The sequence below is a fragment of the Barbus barbus genome, assembly GCF_936440315.1.
Source record: "Barbus barbus genome assembly, chromosome: 12".
Lineage (NCBI taxonomy): Eukaryota > Metazoa > Chordata > Actinopteri > Cypriniformes > Cyprinidae > Barbus > Barbus barbus.
The window spans coordinates 8,630,389-8,648,754 of NC_136740.1; the positions used below are offsets into that span (position 1 = coordinate 8,630,389).

Genomic DNA, 18,366 nt, shown 5'->3' on the forward strand with positions numbered 1-18,366 from the left:
TCACATTTACATTTCATTTGATTAAAATAAGCATTAACACAGAACAATTTGTATATGTAAACTTTAGCTTGAATAAGTTTTTATGCAGCTTTATTTTCAATCTAAAATACACATTCCCAGTACTTCAAATGTCTTTTTAGCTTTTACAAATATTCTCCTGCTAAAAGTGTTACAATGCCTTCTCTTAGGGTCACGGTGCAGCAGAATTGACCCCTCTGTAATTCTGGGAAGACAGTTGTAAAGTGGTTGGGGATTTGATTGTTCATATTCAGCAGACAAGGAAGGTCCTGTCCTTCTGTAGTGTAACCCAAGGGCGTAGGTTTGCTTTTGACATTGGTGGGGACATAAACCCAACACCCCAAACGACCCTAATTTAAAGTTAAAGACTGTCCGCAGTGACTCAGGACGCTGTTCCAAATCCTGCTGCACCACTTACATAGTTTACCATAAAATCCACATTATATTTGTCCCAAATTATTGTTAATGTTCATAATGACTTTATCCTAGGCTGGAAGATTTCTCTTTCTCTTTCAATTTGCTCTGTTTAGTCAAACACCGTACTTCAAACTCATCGATGCACCTTTGTTAATTAGTGAAGTGAACTTTCATATTTCCAGTTTTAGACTGCTGTCTTGAATTGGGTGCAGTGTTTTAAATGTGCTGTGCTTCTCTTCTGGTGTGTAACTACTCCCATGGATTAAACGTGCGTCAGTTTTCTAACGTATTTACTTTAACTTCTTAGGTATAATATTAATGGCATGACCTTCCAGATGCGTCTGAAATTACAAAAACATACACATAGGTTATATTTAATTGTTTGATCAAAATTATTGCTAGGGACAGTTTGGTAGTCGCTGGATATTGGTAGGGACACGTCCCTTGCGTCCCTCCTAATTCTACTGCCCTGGTGTAACCGTATTTTATTCTTGAGCCAACAACGCAACGTATCCGAGGATCCGCTTTATTGGACAGGGGTGGGACATATTGACGGCGACCGCAAAAGAATAATAAACGCTAGGGACGCTGGGAGTAAACACTATTTGAATGTTAAGGGACGGCTTTTTTGTTGCAGCTTCACGGTTACCATGGTAATTACAAGAATTCTCCTGATAATTATGTAAAACTAGGTATTGACAGTTACGTTAATGTTAACTGGTCTGGTCTTTAGCTAAACGCATTTAGGTGGTGAGAGTCATCGCTGTATATCAGTGGTGTTTACTTCCAGCGGGCGCGTTCTCGCGCACGGAATTCCTGCCGTTAAGCGCGCGCTCGAGAAGCTGCGGGAGAGGCGCGCTGTTGTCTGTCTATGAAGCTGAATCCACGTAAGTATTTCAGCGCTTTATATTTTAGTGGTATTTCGGTGAATATATTAGTTTGACTTTGACTTTATGGTAATAGTTGGGTTAAACCTGTACTGTATATGTTCTCTTTTGTGACAAGTGAAACGTTTGAATGCTTTTATTTGTTTGGAGCGCCGTACTGAATACATGACCGTGTGACACCTTGGTGCTGGTCAGCTGTGTTTTCTGTAACTTAGACGAGTTCTGCTGAACTATATTTTCATGTTCTTTCTTTAAAGGTGACATTTATATGAATAAGGGGGAATTTGAATTCCAATGTCCCCGCCTGGACGTACGAGTACAAAGCGGATTTAGTTTATGACAGATGAATTTGGGAGAAGCTACGAGCAGACCTCCTGTAGGGTGAGTGTAACTTGTTATAGAGACCTTACTAAATGTCCATGTTTTATGGATTTGAGTGTTATAACTGCGTATAACTCTATCTATCTATCTATAGACATGGTGCATTCTAGTGTGCATATTTCATAACATTATAACATAAGTTTTTCAAGCTATCTTGATCACCGTTTGTGATTAAGCTACACACCAGTCATTTGTTGAACTCTTTTAAGTTAATGTGAAGGTAACTGGAACATCAAGACATTCTGAATAACACACAATTAGATGACTTGCATATATTAACATTCCAAATTCTGCTTTGGAAAATTCAGAAATTTGCTTTTATTTGCAATAACAGATCTAATAGTCAGTAACATAGGAAGTTGACATGGTATTTGACTTGTTGGGATAAAAGCTCTGTTCTAGCAGTTACATGAGAGAAGAGTCACTAGGAAATGAAAACAAATAACAGTCTGTTCTTCTGCCAGTGATGCTTTTGTATTCCACCTCTCACGGCTTTTGTCACCTCCGCTCTTGACTCAATAGCTTATTATTCCATTTTATTGAATGGAATGTTTGCTGAGCTTTTTTACTTCCAAATTAAGTACCTTAAATTGACTGTGTATTTGGTATTCAAGTCAGTCCTCATGAGAAATAAACACAGGTGTGATAAATTCCTCTCCACTGGAATTGCATTCTCACAGAAACTTCTGGTGATGGTAACGTATCTCAGCAAGCCATTTAAATGTTATCCAGTGTCCCCTCTCTGACAACACAACAGTCTGCTTTGTGGATCTTACCCACAGCCCCCCTTTACTTTTATGTAATCAGACCCCATTACATAGCTAAAGCAGTGGACGATTGTGGTTATTTAAAGCTTGAACAGTTGTTGAGCATTCCCACTGCTATCTTCTCAGAATGTATATGAGTATCCAATGAGATTCAGAATGAAGTAACATTTGTTACATTCTTGGTCTCAGTTTTGATGTTATGCAATGAATTTGAAGAAAAAAAACAATTATATATAACATACATAATCATATAGGCAGAAATGTGATGTTTATAATTTTTACAACACTTGTTGTTTTTGTCAAATCTTGTGATATTTGAACTGTAAAGCAGTTAAATTAAAGTCCCCATGAAATCAAAATAGATTTTTTTTGGCTTTTAGTATGAATATGTTAGATGTAAGGTTATCTATAAGATAGTGTGCTCCAAAACAATAACATAATTCATGTTTATAAGATATAAGCCTTCAAAACTTATGGTCTCTCACTTACGCCATAATGGATCAACGGTTTTGATGACATCACCCTGCACTTCAGCTTCTCATCAAACTTTTTGTCCAATCAAATGCTCTCTAGAATCCAAAGCGTCCCACCCCGTACACCATAAATAGACTCTGAAGCTGCTGCTGCTGCTGTAATCAGTCACTTGTTCACAGAATTAGTACTTTCTGCATGGTGAATGCCACGTTTTGCACTATATAGGGGATAGTGAACGATTCATTGTAAATATGCTTTCCATTGGGGCGAAAGAAGTCTGGTTTTGCACTGTGTCATGCGAATCACCGCGCACTGTCTGCTCCGGTACAGATTATATTTGATATTTGAAAAGCACCAATACAAACACTCTCATACCCCAACAGGACCTTGCCCCTATTTTGAAATCTCCACCCACACGTACGTACACAACCATGGCAACTAAGATCGCAGAAAACAAGTGAAGATGACACACAAGCATATTCAAACAAAAGCCAACACGGATAAGTTGTGTCAAACGAAGCAAAATCAACGTTACTCACCTATCAAAAAGAAACAACGCAACCTCGGCGTACGATTCAAGCTCCTTGACTTCTCTCCACCGCTGGAAAGCTGCTCTGATATTTACGCGGGTTCTACCTCTCGCCTGATCATAATCCTTCTTTTTAATGTTTTGTTTCTTTGATATAATCCTCCTTTTTATCCTCCATCTCTCTCTGTCTATAGTCGATCTGCTAATATCCATCCTGTGCACTCAAACTGAGCGCTCTCTTCTCCCTGTCATTACAAGACATGCCCCCTTACTGCCAATTGGCTACAAGTATGTTTTGGGACACAGTCCGACGCTGTGGTCAAAAGTGTTTTTAAAAAATTGTTAGTGCACCTTTAAAGTGATCTTTCCCAATCATTCTAATACGTGAATGTTTTCATAACATGAGCTGTTTAAAATGATTAGTTATCAACATTACTGATATTCAAAATGGTAAGCAAGCGCTTATCTTGTATATCTTTGTTTCGGTTCCTCCTTTTGAATGATGTATATATACTATTGATAGCTGCTGAAATAGACAGTTGATTTCTCTTTTTGGTCCGACGCTGCCGACGCGAGGTGACAACACTGTCGGCTTTCGTCGCCGCTAGTTTTTTGAAGTCGGCTTGGTGTGTCCCAGCCTTAAAGCACAGCAGCGCTCATCTGTGAAGGACATAGGCTGTCAAACATACACAAGTGTTAGCCAATCATAGCAGTGGCCGTTTACTTCCGAGTTTACAACCTGCTACACCTATTCAAACAGAGTGTTCAGATGAGAGGGCTCAAAAACAGGACAGAAAATAACCTATTACTTGTAAAAATCTTGATAACATTATAAGTGGACCTCAGAGAACAGGATAAAAAAAAGAAAATCTGAGGCAGTTCATAACCCCTTTAATTTTATGGAGCTACGAGAATACTTTTTGTGTGCAAAGAAAACAAAAATAATGACTTTTGTTTTCTTTGTGCAGAATGCACACAAATGTATTCTTGTAGCTTCATAAAATTAAGGTTGAACCACTGATTTCGCATGGACTATTTTTTTTTTGTGGTGTTTTTGCCTTTATTTAGATAGGACAGTGTAGTGGCAGAAAACTAAGTAGCAGTGAGAGGGATCGGGAAAGGTCCACAAGCCGGGATTCAAACTCAATGTCGGCGTGCTGTCCACAAGGCTATTGGCACCGACACCCATGGCTATTTTAACGATGTCCTTACTACCTTTCTGGGACTTGAACATGGTAGTTGTGTTGCTGTCTATGGGTCAGAAAGCTCTCAGAGTTTATCAAAAATATCTGAATTTGTGTTCCAAAGATGAAAGAAGATCTCATGGGTAATTAATGACAGAATTTGGATTTTTGGGTGAACTAACCCCAAATAGTTTAATTTATGTGTGAAGCTTTAAACAGGTCTTAGGATTTCCCCCATGCATACATTTTCCTTCTGCATGTGGGTGTCTCACTCTTAATTAGCCGCTAATTGTTTTCTTGCTCTATTAGGAATTCTTACTCCTGCTGGATCTCACACTACAATTAATTGTTTTCCACTAATATACACAACACATCAGAATACAGTGTGAACACAGTACAACAAAACACACAATTTGAAGTCAAGGCACATTTAGTTAGGTACTGTTAAATTCCATTCAGGCAGTCCTTGCACTTATCTCTGTTTGGGGCTTCGTATATTCAGCCTTGAAGGTCAAACAGTTTTGAAACAAATCAAAGGACAAAAACGTTATCAAATAAGAGAAATTTGTTGAGTTAAAGGTTAAGGCTAAACAGATTTCTCTATTGACATTCAGATAAAGAAAGACTAGTCGAAGAATCTGTGAAGAGTACAGTTGTTTTCTGAGTAGTGTGGAGTTGAGCATGGTTCTGATGAAGTCTTGAAATGTTGAAATGGATGTCATTAGGAGATTTTTACCAATGATGGTATTGTGTTAGAAGTTATTTGTCCTGCAATCTAGTGGGAGTCATACATTGAATTACTGTTGTTTCTTTGCTTCAGATTTTATACAATGGTTCAATAAACAAGAGGTTAATTTTCGGTGGCTTACATTTTAGACAAAATGTCTGTTTTTGTTCTATTTCTCCAACAAAAATGGTTTATTATACAAAACCAAAGCAGAACCGTTGTGCCTCACAGAGCAGAACGCAGCAGTTTTCCTGAATGAATGAACCATTTTGAATGAATCAATTGAATGAATGATTCGGTGACAAATACAGTGACACATCTGCAGTGCAATAATGACTTGTGTTGATACTGTGTTGATGTCATGTGATTGGTAACAAACAAATTATTATTCTCATTGAATTCATTGTTAAAATAAAACATTTTAAACTATTTTTTAAATTTAATGATGATGCATAGATTTAATGAGGGTAGAAAGAATGCTCTTACATTCGTTCTTGTACATTTTTATCATCTAGATACCCTAAAGACAGAAATGTATCAAAAGAATGTGGATTCATCAAATGGTTTATAGAAGATATAGTTTGTATTGAATATATAGTAGTGTATTAATTGGCTTATATCTTCTAAACTAATTTTGACTAATTAAAGGTGCGGTAAGTGATTTCTGGTAGCCAATGTTGATATTTAAAATCACCAAAACAAACGCCCCTACCCCCAAAGGGTCTCGCCCCTATTTTGATAGCTCCGCCTCACACATACGTACGCAAACCAGGCAACGATTAGTTTTGTGAAACAAAGCAAAACCAATGTTACTCACCTATCGAGAAGAAACAAAGCAACCTCGGTGCCCGATCGCAGGCCTTCCCGCTCCTTGAGTTCTCTCCAGCGCTGGAAATCTGATCCTGATCCTTGCCTTATCATAACACCGTGTCTACACCGGATGCGAGTGGCGTGGCGTGACAAAGTAGATTTAGAGAACTCATTATAATCAGTGATGCTGTCTACACTGGATGCGGCACGGCTCAACACGAAAAATCCCTGACAGTAAACTGCTGCTGCATTGTATTTATGAGGTATTGACACAAATTTCAAATGATTTTCAACGGTCACATTGTCGCATCCAGTGTAGACAGACTTTAGCTGTTGTGGCGCAAGGGTGACATGACAACTGTCCGGTGTAGACACGGTGTAAGCCTTCTTTTGTTCCGCAGATGTTGTCCTCTGTTTTTTTTTATCCGCCATCTCCATCTTTCTGTCGTTGCTCGGCTCGGCTAATGTCTGACATGTGCACTGAGTGCTCTCTCCTCCACATCATGAGTAGACACGCCCCTTACTGCTGATTCGCTACAAGTTTGTTTTGGTACTCGGCCCGACTAAAATACATACCCCACCTTTAAAATTATTTGATAACCTTTTGTCCATAGTGTCTATAGATAACACATGCAAAATTTTGTGTGAGTCAGTCAAGTGGTTTAGGAGGAGATTGAAAAGAAGCTTTTGGCAGTTCAAAATGGCCGATGGACTACAACATGTTGTACTACTGTTCATTGACTAACAGATTGGAAATGCACATAAATTCATTATAGATTCATAAGGTTTAATAAAGCCCAAATCTGTTGCCAAAAAACAACAACTGTGTTCTCCAAAATACATGTAGATCATTAATTTTTATTTTCATTTTCATTTTTATATATCCTAATCATAAATTAAAAATATATATATTTCTCAAGTTGCCAGACAAGACTGAATGTATTTCTGTCCATCTGAAGGAAATATATATGTCTACACAAGACGTTTGTGTTTGGACACTGATGAGGCTTGTGGCTATGTAATATATGTATTGTGGCTTTCTTTCTTTCACTCTCTCTCTTTCTCTCCATACACACACACACACACACACTCAGAGCATATATAGTACAAGTGCTCCTAAACTATTTTGAAGTCAGTGTACAACCATTCGGAGACTGTGATTTATGTGTCATCAATTCCAGATTAGCTCCACCCTAAATGATGTAAATGTAAAACAAATTGTGGTTGGTCATTTTGCATGTTGGTAAGGCAGTCTCTTTCTGTCTTAAGTAGGCGGTTCTTGACCAGAATAATAAACTGCGTGCCAACAACCTTATGCCAGTAGTGAAAAGTCTGGCTATGTAAGATTAAATTTCATGAGATCTGAACACTCATTGTTGAACCCATAGTCCAGTGTACTTCCATTGACATCACGCGCATAAACCTCATTTGTTCACTTCAGTGCACAGCGGCTCATATTTCTGCTTTCGCATGTCAACCTCCCTGTCACTGGTGCTTAAAATAGAGCCCACAACAGATAATCCTGTCCATCAGCTGTACTAACCACTGCATACACCCTTCTTCCTGTTCACACCCACCACAATCCTTACTGGAGCTCGTAGACACACCCTGTGTGTGAACTATAACTCCAGTGTCTAATTTTCTGAAAAGTGACCAAGTTTCAGTTTTTGTTTAAAAATATATTGCTTTTAAGACTCTGTTCAACACTTACACTTATTCTTTTGAATATACTGGGTAAAAATGCTTCACAAAACTCACAAATGAGCATGTCTCAGGTTGAAAAATGAGAGACAATCTTTGTATATCTGGTAGCAGCACATGGTCTCTCTTAATATCAGCTCAAATATAACATTTCTTGTCAAATCAATAGTCAAGTCAATATTATTTGTATAACGCTTTTAACAATGCAAATTGTGTCAAATCAGCTTTACATTGGCTTGATATAAAGCTGGGTGGCATTATATCAGCTTTACAGTATTTGGACGGAGAAATAGTTTGTCGAAATAGTGTCATTCTCCTCTGGCCAGACAAAATCAGCAGTTTAAATCTAGGCTAAAGCAGAATCAGATTGTACAAAGGACTCATCTGGTTCCTGTGGTCTTGTCCCGATGGCCGTCTTGGAGACAGGGTCTTCACTAGGGATCAGTCTCTGGGGCTCATCTAGGTGTCCTGGCTGTAGAGGTCATCTCTAGGTGCTGATCCACCATCTGATCTGGATACAGTCTAGATCTGGGTGGCTACGGTGACCTCGGAATAAGAAAGAAACAGACTAATATTAGCATAGATGCCATTCTTCTAACAATGTAACAAGTACATCAGGTGTTTTGGGAAGTGTTCCCGGTTCTGGTTGACCTAATTAATGCAGCCTAACAATCCTTTAATGGATTTGAATTATAGAAATGCGATAGTGTATTATGTGTAAGCCAGGTTAAAGAGATGTGTCTTTAATCTATATTTAAACTGACAGAGTGTGTCTGCTTCCCGAACAGTGTTAGGTAGATTGTTCCAGAATTTGGGTGCTAAATAGGAAAACGATTGATTTTGATATTCTAGGTATTATCAAATGGTCAGAGTTTTGAGATCGCAGCAGACATAAAGGACTATAATGCGATAAGAGCTCACTCAAATACTGAGGTGCCAAACCATTCAGGGCTTTACTGGTAATTAGCAAGATCTTAAAATGTATACGATGTTTAATAGGGAGCCAGTGCAGTGTTGACAGAACCGGGCTAATGTCATACTTCCTGGTTCTAGTAAGAACTCTAGCTGCTGCATTTTGAACCAGCTGGAGTTTGTTTATTAAACGTGCAGAGCAACCACCCAATAAAGCATTACAATAATCTAGCCTCGAGGTCATGAATGCATGAATTAATGTTTCTGCATTTGACATTGAGAGCATAGGTCGTAATTTAGATATATTTTTAAGATGGAAAAATGCAGTTTTACAAATGCTAGAAACATGTTTGTCGAAGGAAAGATTGCTGTCAAAAAGTACGCCTAGGTTCCTAACTGATGACGAAGAATTTACAGAGTAGCCATCAAGTATTAGACAGTGATCTAGGTTATTACATGCAAAAGTTTTTGGTCCAATAATTAACACCTCTGTTTTTTCAGAATTTAGCAGTAAGAAATTGCTAGTCATCCAGTTTTTGATATCAACTATACATTCCGTTAGTTTTGCAAATTGGTAAGTTTCATCAGGTAGCAAAGAAATATAGAGCTGGGTATCATCAGCATAACAGTGAAAACTAACACCATGTTTCCTAATGATATCCCCCAAGGGTAACATGTAAAGCGTGAAAAGTAAGGGGCCAAGTACTGAGCCTTGAGGTACTCCATACTGCACTTGCGATTGGTATGATACCTCTTCATTTACTGCCACAAATTGATGGCGGTCAGATAAGTACGATTTGAACCATGCCAGTGCACTTCCTCTAATGCACACATAACTTTCTAGTCTGTTTAAATGAATGTTGTGGTCGATAGTGTCAAACGCGGCACTACGATCCAGTAGCACTAATAGAGAGATACAACCACGATCAGATGATAAAAGCAGGTCGTTTGTAACTCTAATGAGAGCAGTCTCAGTACTATGATATGGTCTAAAGCCTGACTGGAAATCCTCACATATATAATTTTTCTCTAAGAAAGAACATAGTTGTGATGATACTTCCTTTTCAGGGCAGTCGTGGCCTAAAGCCCGGTACACACCAAGCCGACGCCGACGAACTAGTGTCGATGAAAGCAGACTGCGGGGTCAGCTCACGTCGGCAGCGTCTGGATCCAAAGTTGTCCTGACACACCAAGCCGACGCTCGACACCCGACAGTCAAGTAGAACGTCCGTTCTGCGCCTTTCTCACGCACTGGTTCACCAGCTGAACAGCCAATCAAAATGATCAGATGTCGAATCGGCCGAAAAAAAAGTGACTAGGACCAACTTCAGCCGACAGCGCGGAACACACTGAGAAAACTTAGTCGGCCGACGAACAAAAACTGCCCGACGGCCAACCGTCGGCTTGGTGTATGAACCGGGCTTAATGGATAGAGAGTTGGACTTGGAACCCAAAGGTCGTGGGTTCGAGTCTCAGGTCCGGCAGGGATTGTAGGTGGGGGAGTGAATAACCAACACTCTCTCCACCCTCAATACCACGAATGAGGTGAGACCCTTGAGCAAGGCTCCGAACCCCCAACTGCTCCCCGGGCGCTGCAGCATTGGCTGCCCACTGCTCCGGGTGTATGTTCACTACTGTGTGTACACTTGGATGGGTTAAATGCAGAGCACAAATTCTGAGTATGGATCACCATACTTGGCCACACACCCCTTCCCTTCCCCCCTTTCTAATATCTTTGACAGAAAAGGGAGATTCAAGATCGGTCTGTAATTAATTAATTCTTTGGGGTTGGGTTCAAGTTGTGTTTTTTTAATGAGAGGCTTAATAACAGCCAGTTTGAAGGTTTTTGGGACATATCCTAATGACAATGATGAGTTAATAATATTCAGAAGAGGATCTATTACTTCTGGAAGCACCTCTTTTAGGAGCTTAGATGGAACAGGGTCCAGGGCTCACAACATTTCAAAATCCCTGGTTGCCCTTCGGGCAGGTACTCTTCAGATTTTGGTAACCCGAAAATTTATTTAACTAGCCCAAATAAAAAAAAGACCATAAATGTCAATCAAAAACATTTTCAATACACAAATATCAACGAATATCAAGGAAAGTGTTTTATTTTACTATGTACAGGGTATCTGCAGAATAAAAAAAAAAATCAATTTAAGGCAATTTATGACTGAGCTGCACAAGTAAAATGAACACAGTATGAGTGGGGTTGGACAATATCTGTGCTAACATTAAGCCATAAAATGACATGATTTACAATTCAGATACAGGTTTTCACAAAAATAAAAATCTTATAAAAAGGTATTTCAGCCTTTAAATCATTTTTATGAAAAGGAATAAGTCATATTAATTATTATATTAATTTAAAACATAAATATCACTGTCTAAATTGTTTAGATTTTTAGAAGGCACCACACATGAAAAAATACTATAGTAAATACTATAGTGTTTTTGAACCATGCTATAGTAAAGTGTATTATACTGTATATATTATAGTATTTACAACACTTTAATGAATGCTACAGCATACTGTAGCATTAACTATAGTGAACATATAAACTGTATATTGTAGTATACTTTAGTTTTTACTACAGTAAACTGTAGTGTATTTTAGTATACCCTATAGTTGTAGAAAACTTAGTACAGTATTGGGTAAAGTTTGTTTATTTTTAAATTTGTTTATATTACTATAGTTGTTATATTACCACAGCATCTATAGAATTACCATAACAAATTAATTCAAGTACTTTACTATAGTATAATTTAAAACCACTATAGCATTTATTTACTATAAATTACTATAGTATTTTTTCATGTGGGACATTAACTTCTTTCACATTTACAACTCTATGTGTTTGCTGCGTAAAAACATGGGTCGATCTAAACATAAGATACACTTTTTAATTTCGTATTAAGATACGAAATGCAAATTCATCCTCTGCCATGAGGTGGCGCTTTAAGAGCAGCTCCGGGCTCATAAACGCTGCTTCATCAGGCATTTTATAGGCAAGATTAAATTAAAATGTCAATGATACGTTTCTGAGGACAGTCGGTTCCCTTCAGAGATACATTCACATAAAGACATCCGTGCCTTGTTTTGACTTTAAAACGTGCAGCGCTCATATTTATTCAATGATATAATTGCCGTTTGAAGTTTTTTATCCAGCCATATCGCGATTTTTGCCTTTCCACCCCCAACTGTAAAACCTCTTGAAATTACAATTAAGACTTTTCTTATACCATTTAACGTATTTAAAGCTTTTTAAGGCCTTAAAAACTCCCTGCCCTGTATTTAAGGTACCCCGTCGGGCAGGGCAGTGATACATTTTGTAGCCCAACTGGAAAACACAATAGCCCCGGGACGTCGGGCTAGCGATTTTGCGAGCCCTGGGGTCTAAAATACAGGTTGTTGGTTTAGATGATTTAACAAGTTTATACAATTCTTCATTTTCAATAGAAGAGAATGAGTGGAATTGTTCCTCAGGGGATCTATAGTGCACTATCTGATGCGATACCGTGCCTGACAGCTGCACGGTTACAATTTTATCTCTAATAGTTTCAATCTTGAAAGTAAAGTAGTTCATAAAGTCATTACTACTGTGCTGCTGGGTAATGTCTGAACCTGCTGATGTTATATTTTTTGTTAATTTAGCCACTGTATTAAATAAATACTTGGGGTTGTGTTTGTTTTCTTCTAAAAGAGACGTAAAGTAAGCAGATCTAGCAGTTTTTAAGGCTTTTCTGTAGGATAGGGTACTTTCCCGCAGATCTAGCAGTTTTTAAGGCTTTTCTGTAGGATAGGGTACTTTCCCGCCAAGCAATACGAAATACCTCTAATGTAGTTTTTCTCCAGCTGCGCTCCATTTTCCGGGCTGCTCTCTTTAGGGCCCGAGTGTGCTCATTATACCACGGTGTTGGACTCTTTTCCTTAATCTTCCTTAAGGCCCTTTCACACAGGACGCGGCATGCGCTGCGCTATGAAACCCATTCATTTCAATGGCTTGCGCTGCGCGAGGGCGGTTAGTTGCTGCGCCGACCAAAGCTCACACGCAGCGGAGCGCACCAGCGGCGAGCTTGCGCGCGCGCCGCGGTCAAAGTTCAAAATAGTTAAACTTTTGCCGCTGCGCTCTGTGACGTTTCCCCGCGCGGCCAATAGAAACGGGGCATCCAAACAAGTGCCGAACTCAAAATGGATGAACAGCTGATTCTCTGTGTGTCTGAATTTCCAGAGCTATACCATACAAGTTTGCGGTCGTATAGGGACCTCAGGGTTTCATGCACCCACAGCCTCTTCTTTCTTGCTGCTCTCTTTCTTCTTATTACTAGCAGGGCTACTGCTATCGCTCGCTTCTTAGCACGGGACAGATACATGTTTTGCTGCTGACCGAAAGGTGGAACAACAATCCAATGACTAGACGTATAGTACTCCCCCTAAAAATTTTGAAAACTCCGCCTACTACGCTCTGGCGAGCATAGCGCAAATCGCCTTGTATCTGAAGGGCTGCGCTGAACCCAGCGGCAGGCGCAGCGCATGCCGCGTCCTGTGTGAAAGGGCCATTAAGCATAAAGGAGCAACCGTATCTAAAGTGCTAGAAAAGTGAGAGTCAATAGTTTGAGTTTATCCAATAGTTCTGCGCTATTGGATATGCTGAGGAATTGAGATAAATCAGGAAGATTATTTATAAAGTAGTCTTTTGTGGTAGAAGTGATGGTTCTACCATATTTGTAGCAAGGAGTTGGCTTTACAGCTTTAGCTATATGGAATATACACAAAACTAGATAATGATCTGAGATATCATCGCTCTGCTGCAATATTTCAACGCCACTGACATCAATTCCATATGACAGTATTAAATCTAGAGTATGATTTTGACAATGAGTAGGACGGTTTAGCCAGTCTGTCTGCTTCTTGACCTGGGCCCCAGTTAGTCAAGTACGAACTCTAAGCCATATTTCTAGAGAGAAGAGCGGCACCACCCCAAGAGGGATGTAGACCATCTCTTTTCAACAGGTCAGGTCGTCCCCAAAAATTCTTCCAATTGTTTATGAAACCTATGTTATTCTTGGAATAAGCATTTCTGCGACTGAAATGGTCGCACTGTAGAGCCGTGTAGAATCAATGTAACTTTGGGCTAATTTCAGATGGACTTAAATGGGACGCTAGTTGTACAGTTTTTCCACACACACACACACATGTTGGTTTTTGGGGACTCTCCATAGGCGTAATGGTTTTTATACTGAATCAAACTGTGTGTGCTATTGCCCTACACCAACCCTACACCTAAACTTAGCCCTCACAGGAGACTTTGTGCATTTTTAGATTTTCAAAAAAAACACCATTTAGTATGTTTTTTAAGCCTTTTGAATTACGGGGACATAGGCAGTGTCCTCATAAACCACCTTCATATGGTAATACCTCTGTCATACCCATGTCATTATACAAATTTGTGTCCTCATAAACCACATAAACATGCACACACACACACACACATTTCTGTGCTATTACGGTAACATTCTGATAGCAACACTGTGTCTATACCAGATGCGACAGTTGTGGTGTCAAATCGTGCCACACAAGCTTAAAACTGTCTACACTAGGGGTCGACCGATATGTGTTTTTCAGGGCCGATGCCGATACCGATTATTACAGACCAAGTAGACCGATAACCGATATATTGAACCGATATATATGTCTGGTGTAAAAATTAAAATGAATGTCAAAATTAAGAATAACAAGGGCTCTGACAAAAACGGCCTTCCCTAGTGTTGGTTGCACTTCTTACTCTTGTCTTCCCCCATGCATCCATCTACAATAAGGGTAATATATAAAGAGAGAGTTAAAAGTGGGGCCACTGCATGCTTCATGATTAAGCCTATGAATACTAAATACTAAATCTAAACAGCTTGGGGAAATGTAAGTATTTGGCTTCAATAATTTACATGTTAGAAATGTATGTGTAATAGCCTAACCTCTCATAATTCTTCATTAATTATTTTCGGTTGACTAAATCATAACCTACAAGAGGTGACTATTCAATTCATCATCTAATGCACATCAATTGATTAATTTAAAAAGCGCAATGTATATAATACGTGTAAATAATTTAATTGTCTTCATAGCTCCATTGTAGAAGTTGCGAAGAAGACCGCAACTATTTTAATGAAACTATAACACTAATAGCCTGTTATAGGCTCACTTGGTTCAATAGCCTATTGAAATGTCCCAATTTCCGTCGTCATAATCTTGGCCTATGTGACAGTAACTTAATCTTGGCCTATGTGACAGTATCTTAGTCTTGGCCTATGTGACAGTAATTTCCATTAGTTTTCATTTACAGAGCAGTGCAAATGAAGGCATACAACATTAATTTAATTTATCTTTTAATCAAATGAGAGTTGAACTCTATTTTTTGGCAAACAAATGTGTTTACTATAAATTAAAACATGTAAGAAATAGCATATTGTGTGATTGTTCTTTTAAACAAACGTTGTAATAATTGTAGTAGCATTAGTAAATAAACCAAACTTTTATTTTGACGGGTTGCCATGAGGACCTCTTAAGTTTCTGTAGCCTATTTATGATATGACGATCGTTTTACTCAAACGAAACAGTCAAATGCTCATGAAGTAACTCTCAGAGCAGTTCTGGGGATGATGTGCATGTATTTATGTCCTCATTTAGTGACATGGCAGATGCGGAAAACACCGCGAGCGTCGCGCACTTCAGTGTGTGTGTGTGTGTGTGTGTGTGTGTGTGTGTGTGTGTGTGTCAAAACCGCGCGTCTGTGCCTTTCACATATACAGAGACACGCCGAACATGCAGAATTCATATTTAAATAGTCTTTTAGCAGCTTAATGTTTACAGATAGTCCATATCATGAGTCGATTTAAGTGTACTGACCTACTTTTGATTAATTCATCCAAACTTTGACTAATTCCGTGACTCCGCGTTATACAGTAAATTCCATATGACTGGATTCCGCGATTTCCCCCTGCATTTCCCCCATCTCGGAAACCATAAATAGATAAAATTGAGGTTTTTACAACTTCAGTGTAGTGGATTGTAATTTATTGCAACTTGTGCAAGGTCTGCTGCTGCCTTTGAGAGAGAACTGATGCGTGATGAAGCAGCACCAGTTAGCAAGCGCTTTCGGTGTGAGAGTGCCTTTAGTCTTCCACGTTGATTGGTCGGACTCCTGACTCTCAACAAATCAGATGCGCGGTGGGCGGAGACTGCTCTAGGCCACAGAGTGGTGAGTTCCGACAGGCTGCATCAGAGCCAAATAGCGCGTTTCAAAATTAAATAATTTTATCGGCACATCGGTTTTGAAAATGACCGATGCCGATTATCATAAAAATGCTTAATAGCGGTGCCAATAATCGGCCAGGTCGATAATCGGTCGACCCCTAGTCTACACTGGACTCAAAATAGAGCAAAGCATCGGTTTACTAGTGGGGATTTGCGTCGGATCCAGTGTAGACAGAATCCCTGATTAAAATGGGTTCTACTATCTATTGCTGCGTCGCATCAAGTGACTCCCATCTGGTGTAGACACAGTGTAATGCACTGCTTCTTTCAGTGTACTCCCTCAAGTGTTCCACCCTCCAGAGTGAGCAGAGCATAGTGATGTTTGCTTTTCGAGTGGAATTCGGCCTTTAAATATCAGTGTTGAACTTTACTGTTAGCGATCCGCTGTAACAGTATAAACTGCTACAGATAAACTTATTCCACGTGGTTCATATACAGTATAACAAATGAAGAAGATTTAGTAGTGCAAAAGGTGCTAATTGTGTTGTATATTAGAAGGTGTGGATTCACAAGTTAAAGAGCAGCAATTAAAGATTTGCTAAATATCTGAGGCATGTTCCTAAATCAGTCAGTGGCTCAGGGTGTTTGGAACAAACTAATTATTCCGGCTCTCCTCCCATCCTCTAATCCCATTGGAGCTATTTCTCTCCCAGACTCGGCCTGAGCAAATGCTGTTTTTCTGCAGTTTTCCCAGACACCTGTTTTCTCTAACACCTGCACCTCTCCTCTGCTTCAGGTGCAGGAGTGATCCTGTTTGTATTGGGCAGGATGAGTAATATCGGCTGAGAATGTGGTGAGGCTTGAAGACTGCTGTTTAAAAGAATTACATTTAAAATTAATTTTCAGACCTGCTTCTGGATAATGCAGCTCTCTTTACAGATTCGTCCCGCTCAAAGCATGGTTGTATTATGTAATTGGTGCCAAAGAGAGGAATATCCAGTTATAAAGTAATTAGCCAATTGTACTCTCTTGGAGGTTGAAGAAGACACCAGAGACCAAAGGTGTCAAACATCTACTCTTGTGTAACTCATGAACAGGCCCACATGAAACTTGCACATGTACAGTAGATCTAGGCTTGAAACAATGCCGATTTCTGCAGAACTGGAACATGTTTCATTCACAAAGGTCTACACATCTCCTGCTTGTTGTAAAAAAAAATATTCATTACATATTTAGTCTAGTTTGATTGATTTTCAACTAATAATAAACATGTCTAAATAAAGCTCTGCTGAACACATTTGACCATATTTAAATGCATTCCAATCATTTTCACAAATCCACAAAAAAAGAAAAAGCATGAGCAGACCACATTTTGGTGGCCACAAATTTCTGAATTTCCACTTCCCGTTTTGTATTTCTTTATTAAATTTGAATCTTAATACTGTACACTTACATGGGATGAAGAAGAAGAAATTAGACAGTGGAACACATTTATTAATGTACTTTACCAGCAGAGACAACAGGATAATCATTACCTGTATGGCAGATGAAACAGAAGACAAAAACAAAAAATAGAATGAACATTGATAATTGGGTCAGATAATTGGGTCATAATTGATAATACACAGTTGCTTTTTTTTGGACAGGAAAGGGAATTAATTATTGTGTAGCCCACTCCTTAAAACCTACTAGTATTAGTGTAAATTACATTAAACTCAGAGACCTTCATATTTGATAAATTGTAGTGCAAGATCTAACAGCATTGTGGCACTGGCATCGGAACTTAAAGTACATTTACATTTACATTTAGTCATTTGGCAGACGCTTTTATCCAAAGCGACTTACAATTGGGGAATACAAAAAGCGATTCATCTTGAAGAGGCAGTCAGACAGAGGAAGTGCTCGTAACACCAAGTCTCAGTCATTGTTCAAATAAGTGCAAGCTAGTAGGTGGAGAGAAAGATAGAGGGAAAGTTTTTTTTTTTTTTTGAGTTTAGGATGAAGTCAAGTACTGCCGAAAGAGATGAGTTTTCAGTTGTTGCTTGAAGGTTGCCAGGGATCCGGCGTTCCGGATAGGGGTGGGAAGATTATTCCACCAGTTACATGAAGCACCGCGATGCAGACATTAACCAGTGAATGCACCTTCAAACATTCTGGTAATTTATCAATGAGAGTACAGCTCTTTTTACCATTTTTAAAAGTACACATAGTTTAAATACATTTCACAGACTCTGAACCTGAACTCACAGAGAAGTCAGTTAGCTGAACACAGTGAGTGTTAAAACCAGTGGGCAAATAAACAAT

The 18,366-nt window shown here is 39.0% G+C and overlaps 1 protein-coding gene across 1 annotated transcript in view; it reads left to right on the top strand.

The window, feature by feature from the left end:
* Positions 1–1,025: 1,025 nt before the first annotated feature.
* Positions 1,026–18,366, top strand: part of LOC306877650 (protein cordon-bleu-like) — a 110,460-nt gene continuing 93,119 nt past the window's right edge. Inside the window, exons 1-3 of the mRNA XM_079429539.1 lie at positions 1,026–1,088; positions 1,169–1,322; positions 1,580–1,703. Of these exons, the coding sequence (XP_079285665.1) occupies positions 1,666–1,703 (38 nt within the window). The 5' untranslated portion in view covers positions 1,026–1,088; positions 1,169–1,322; positions 1,580–1,665. The remainder of the gene's footprint in view (positions 1,089–1,168; positions 1,323–1,579; positions 1,704–18,366) is intronic.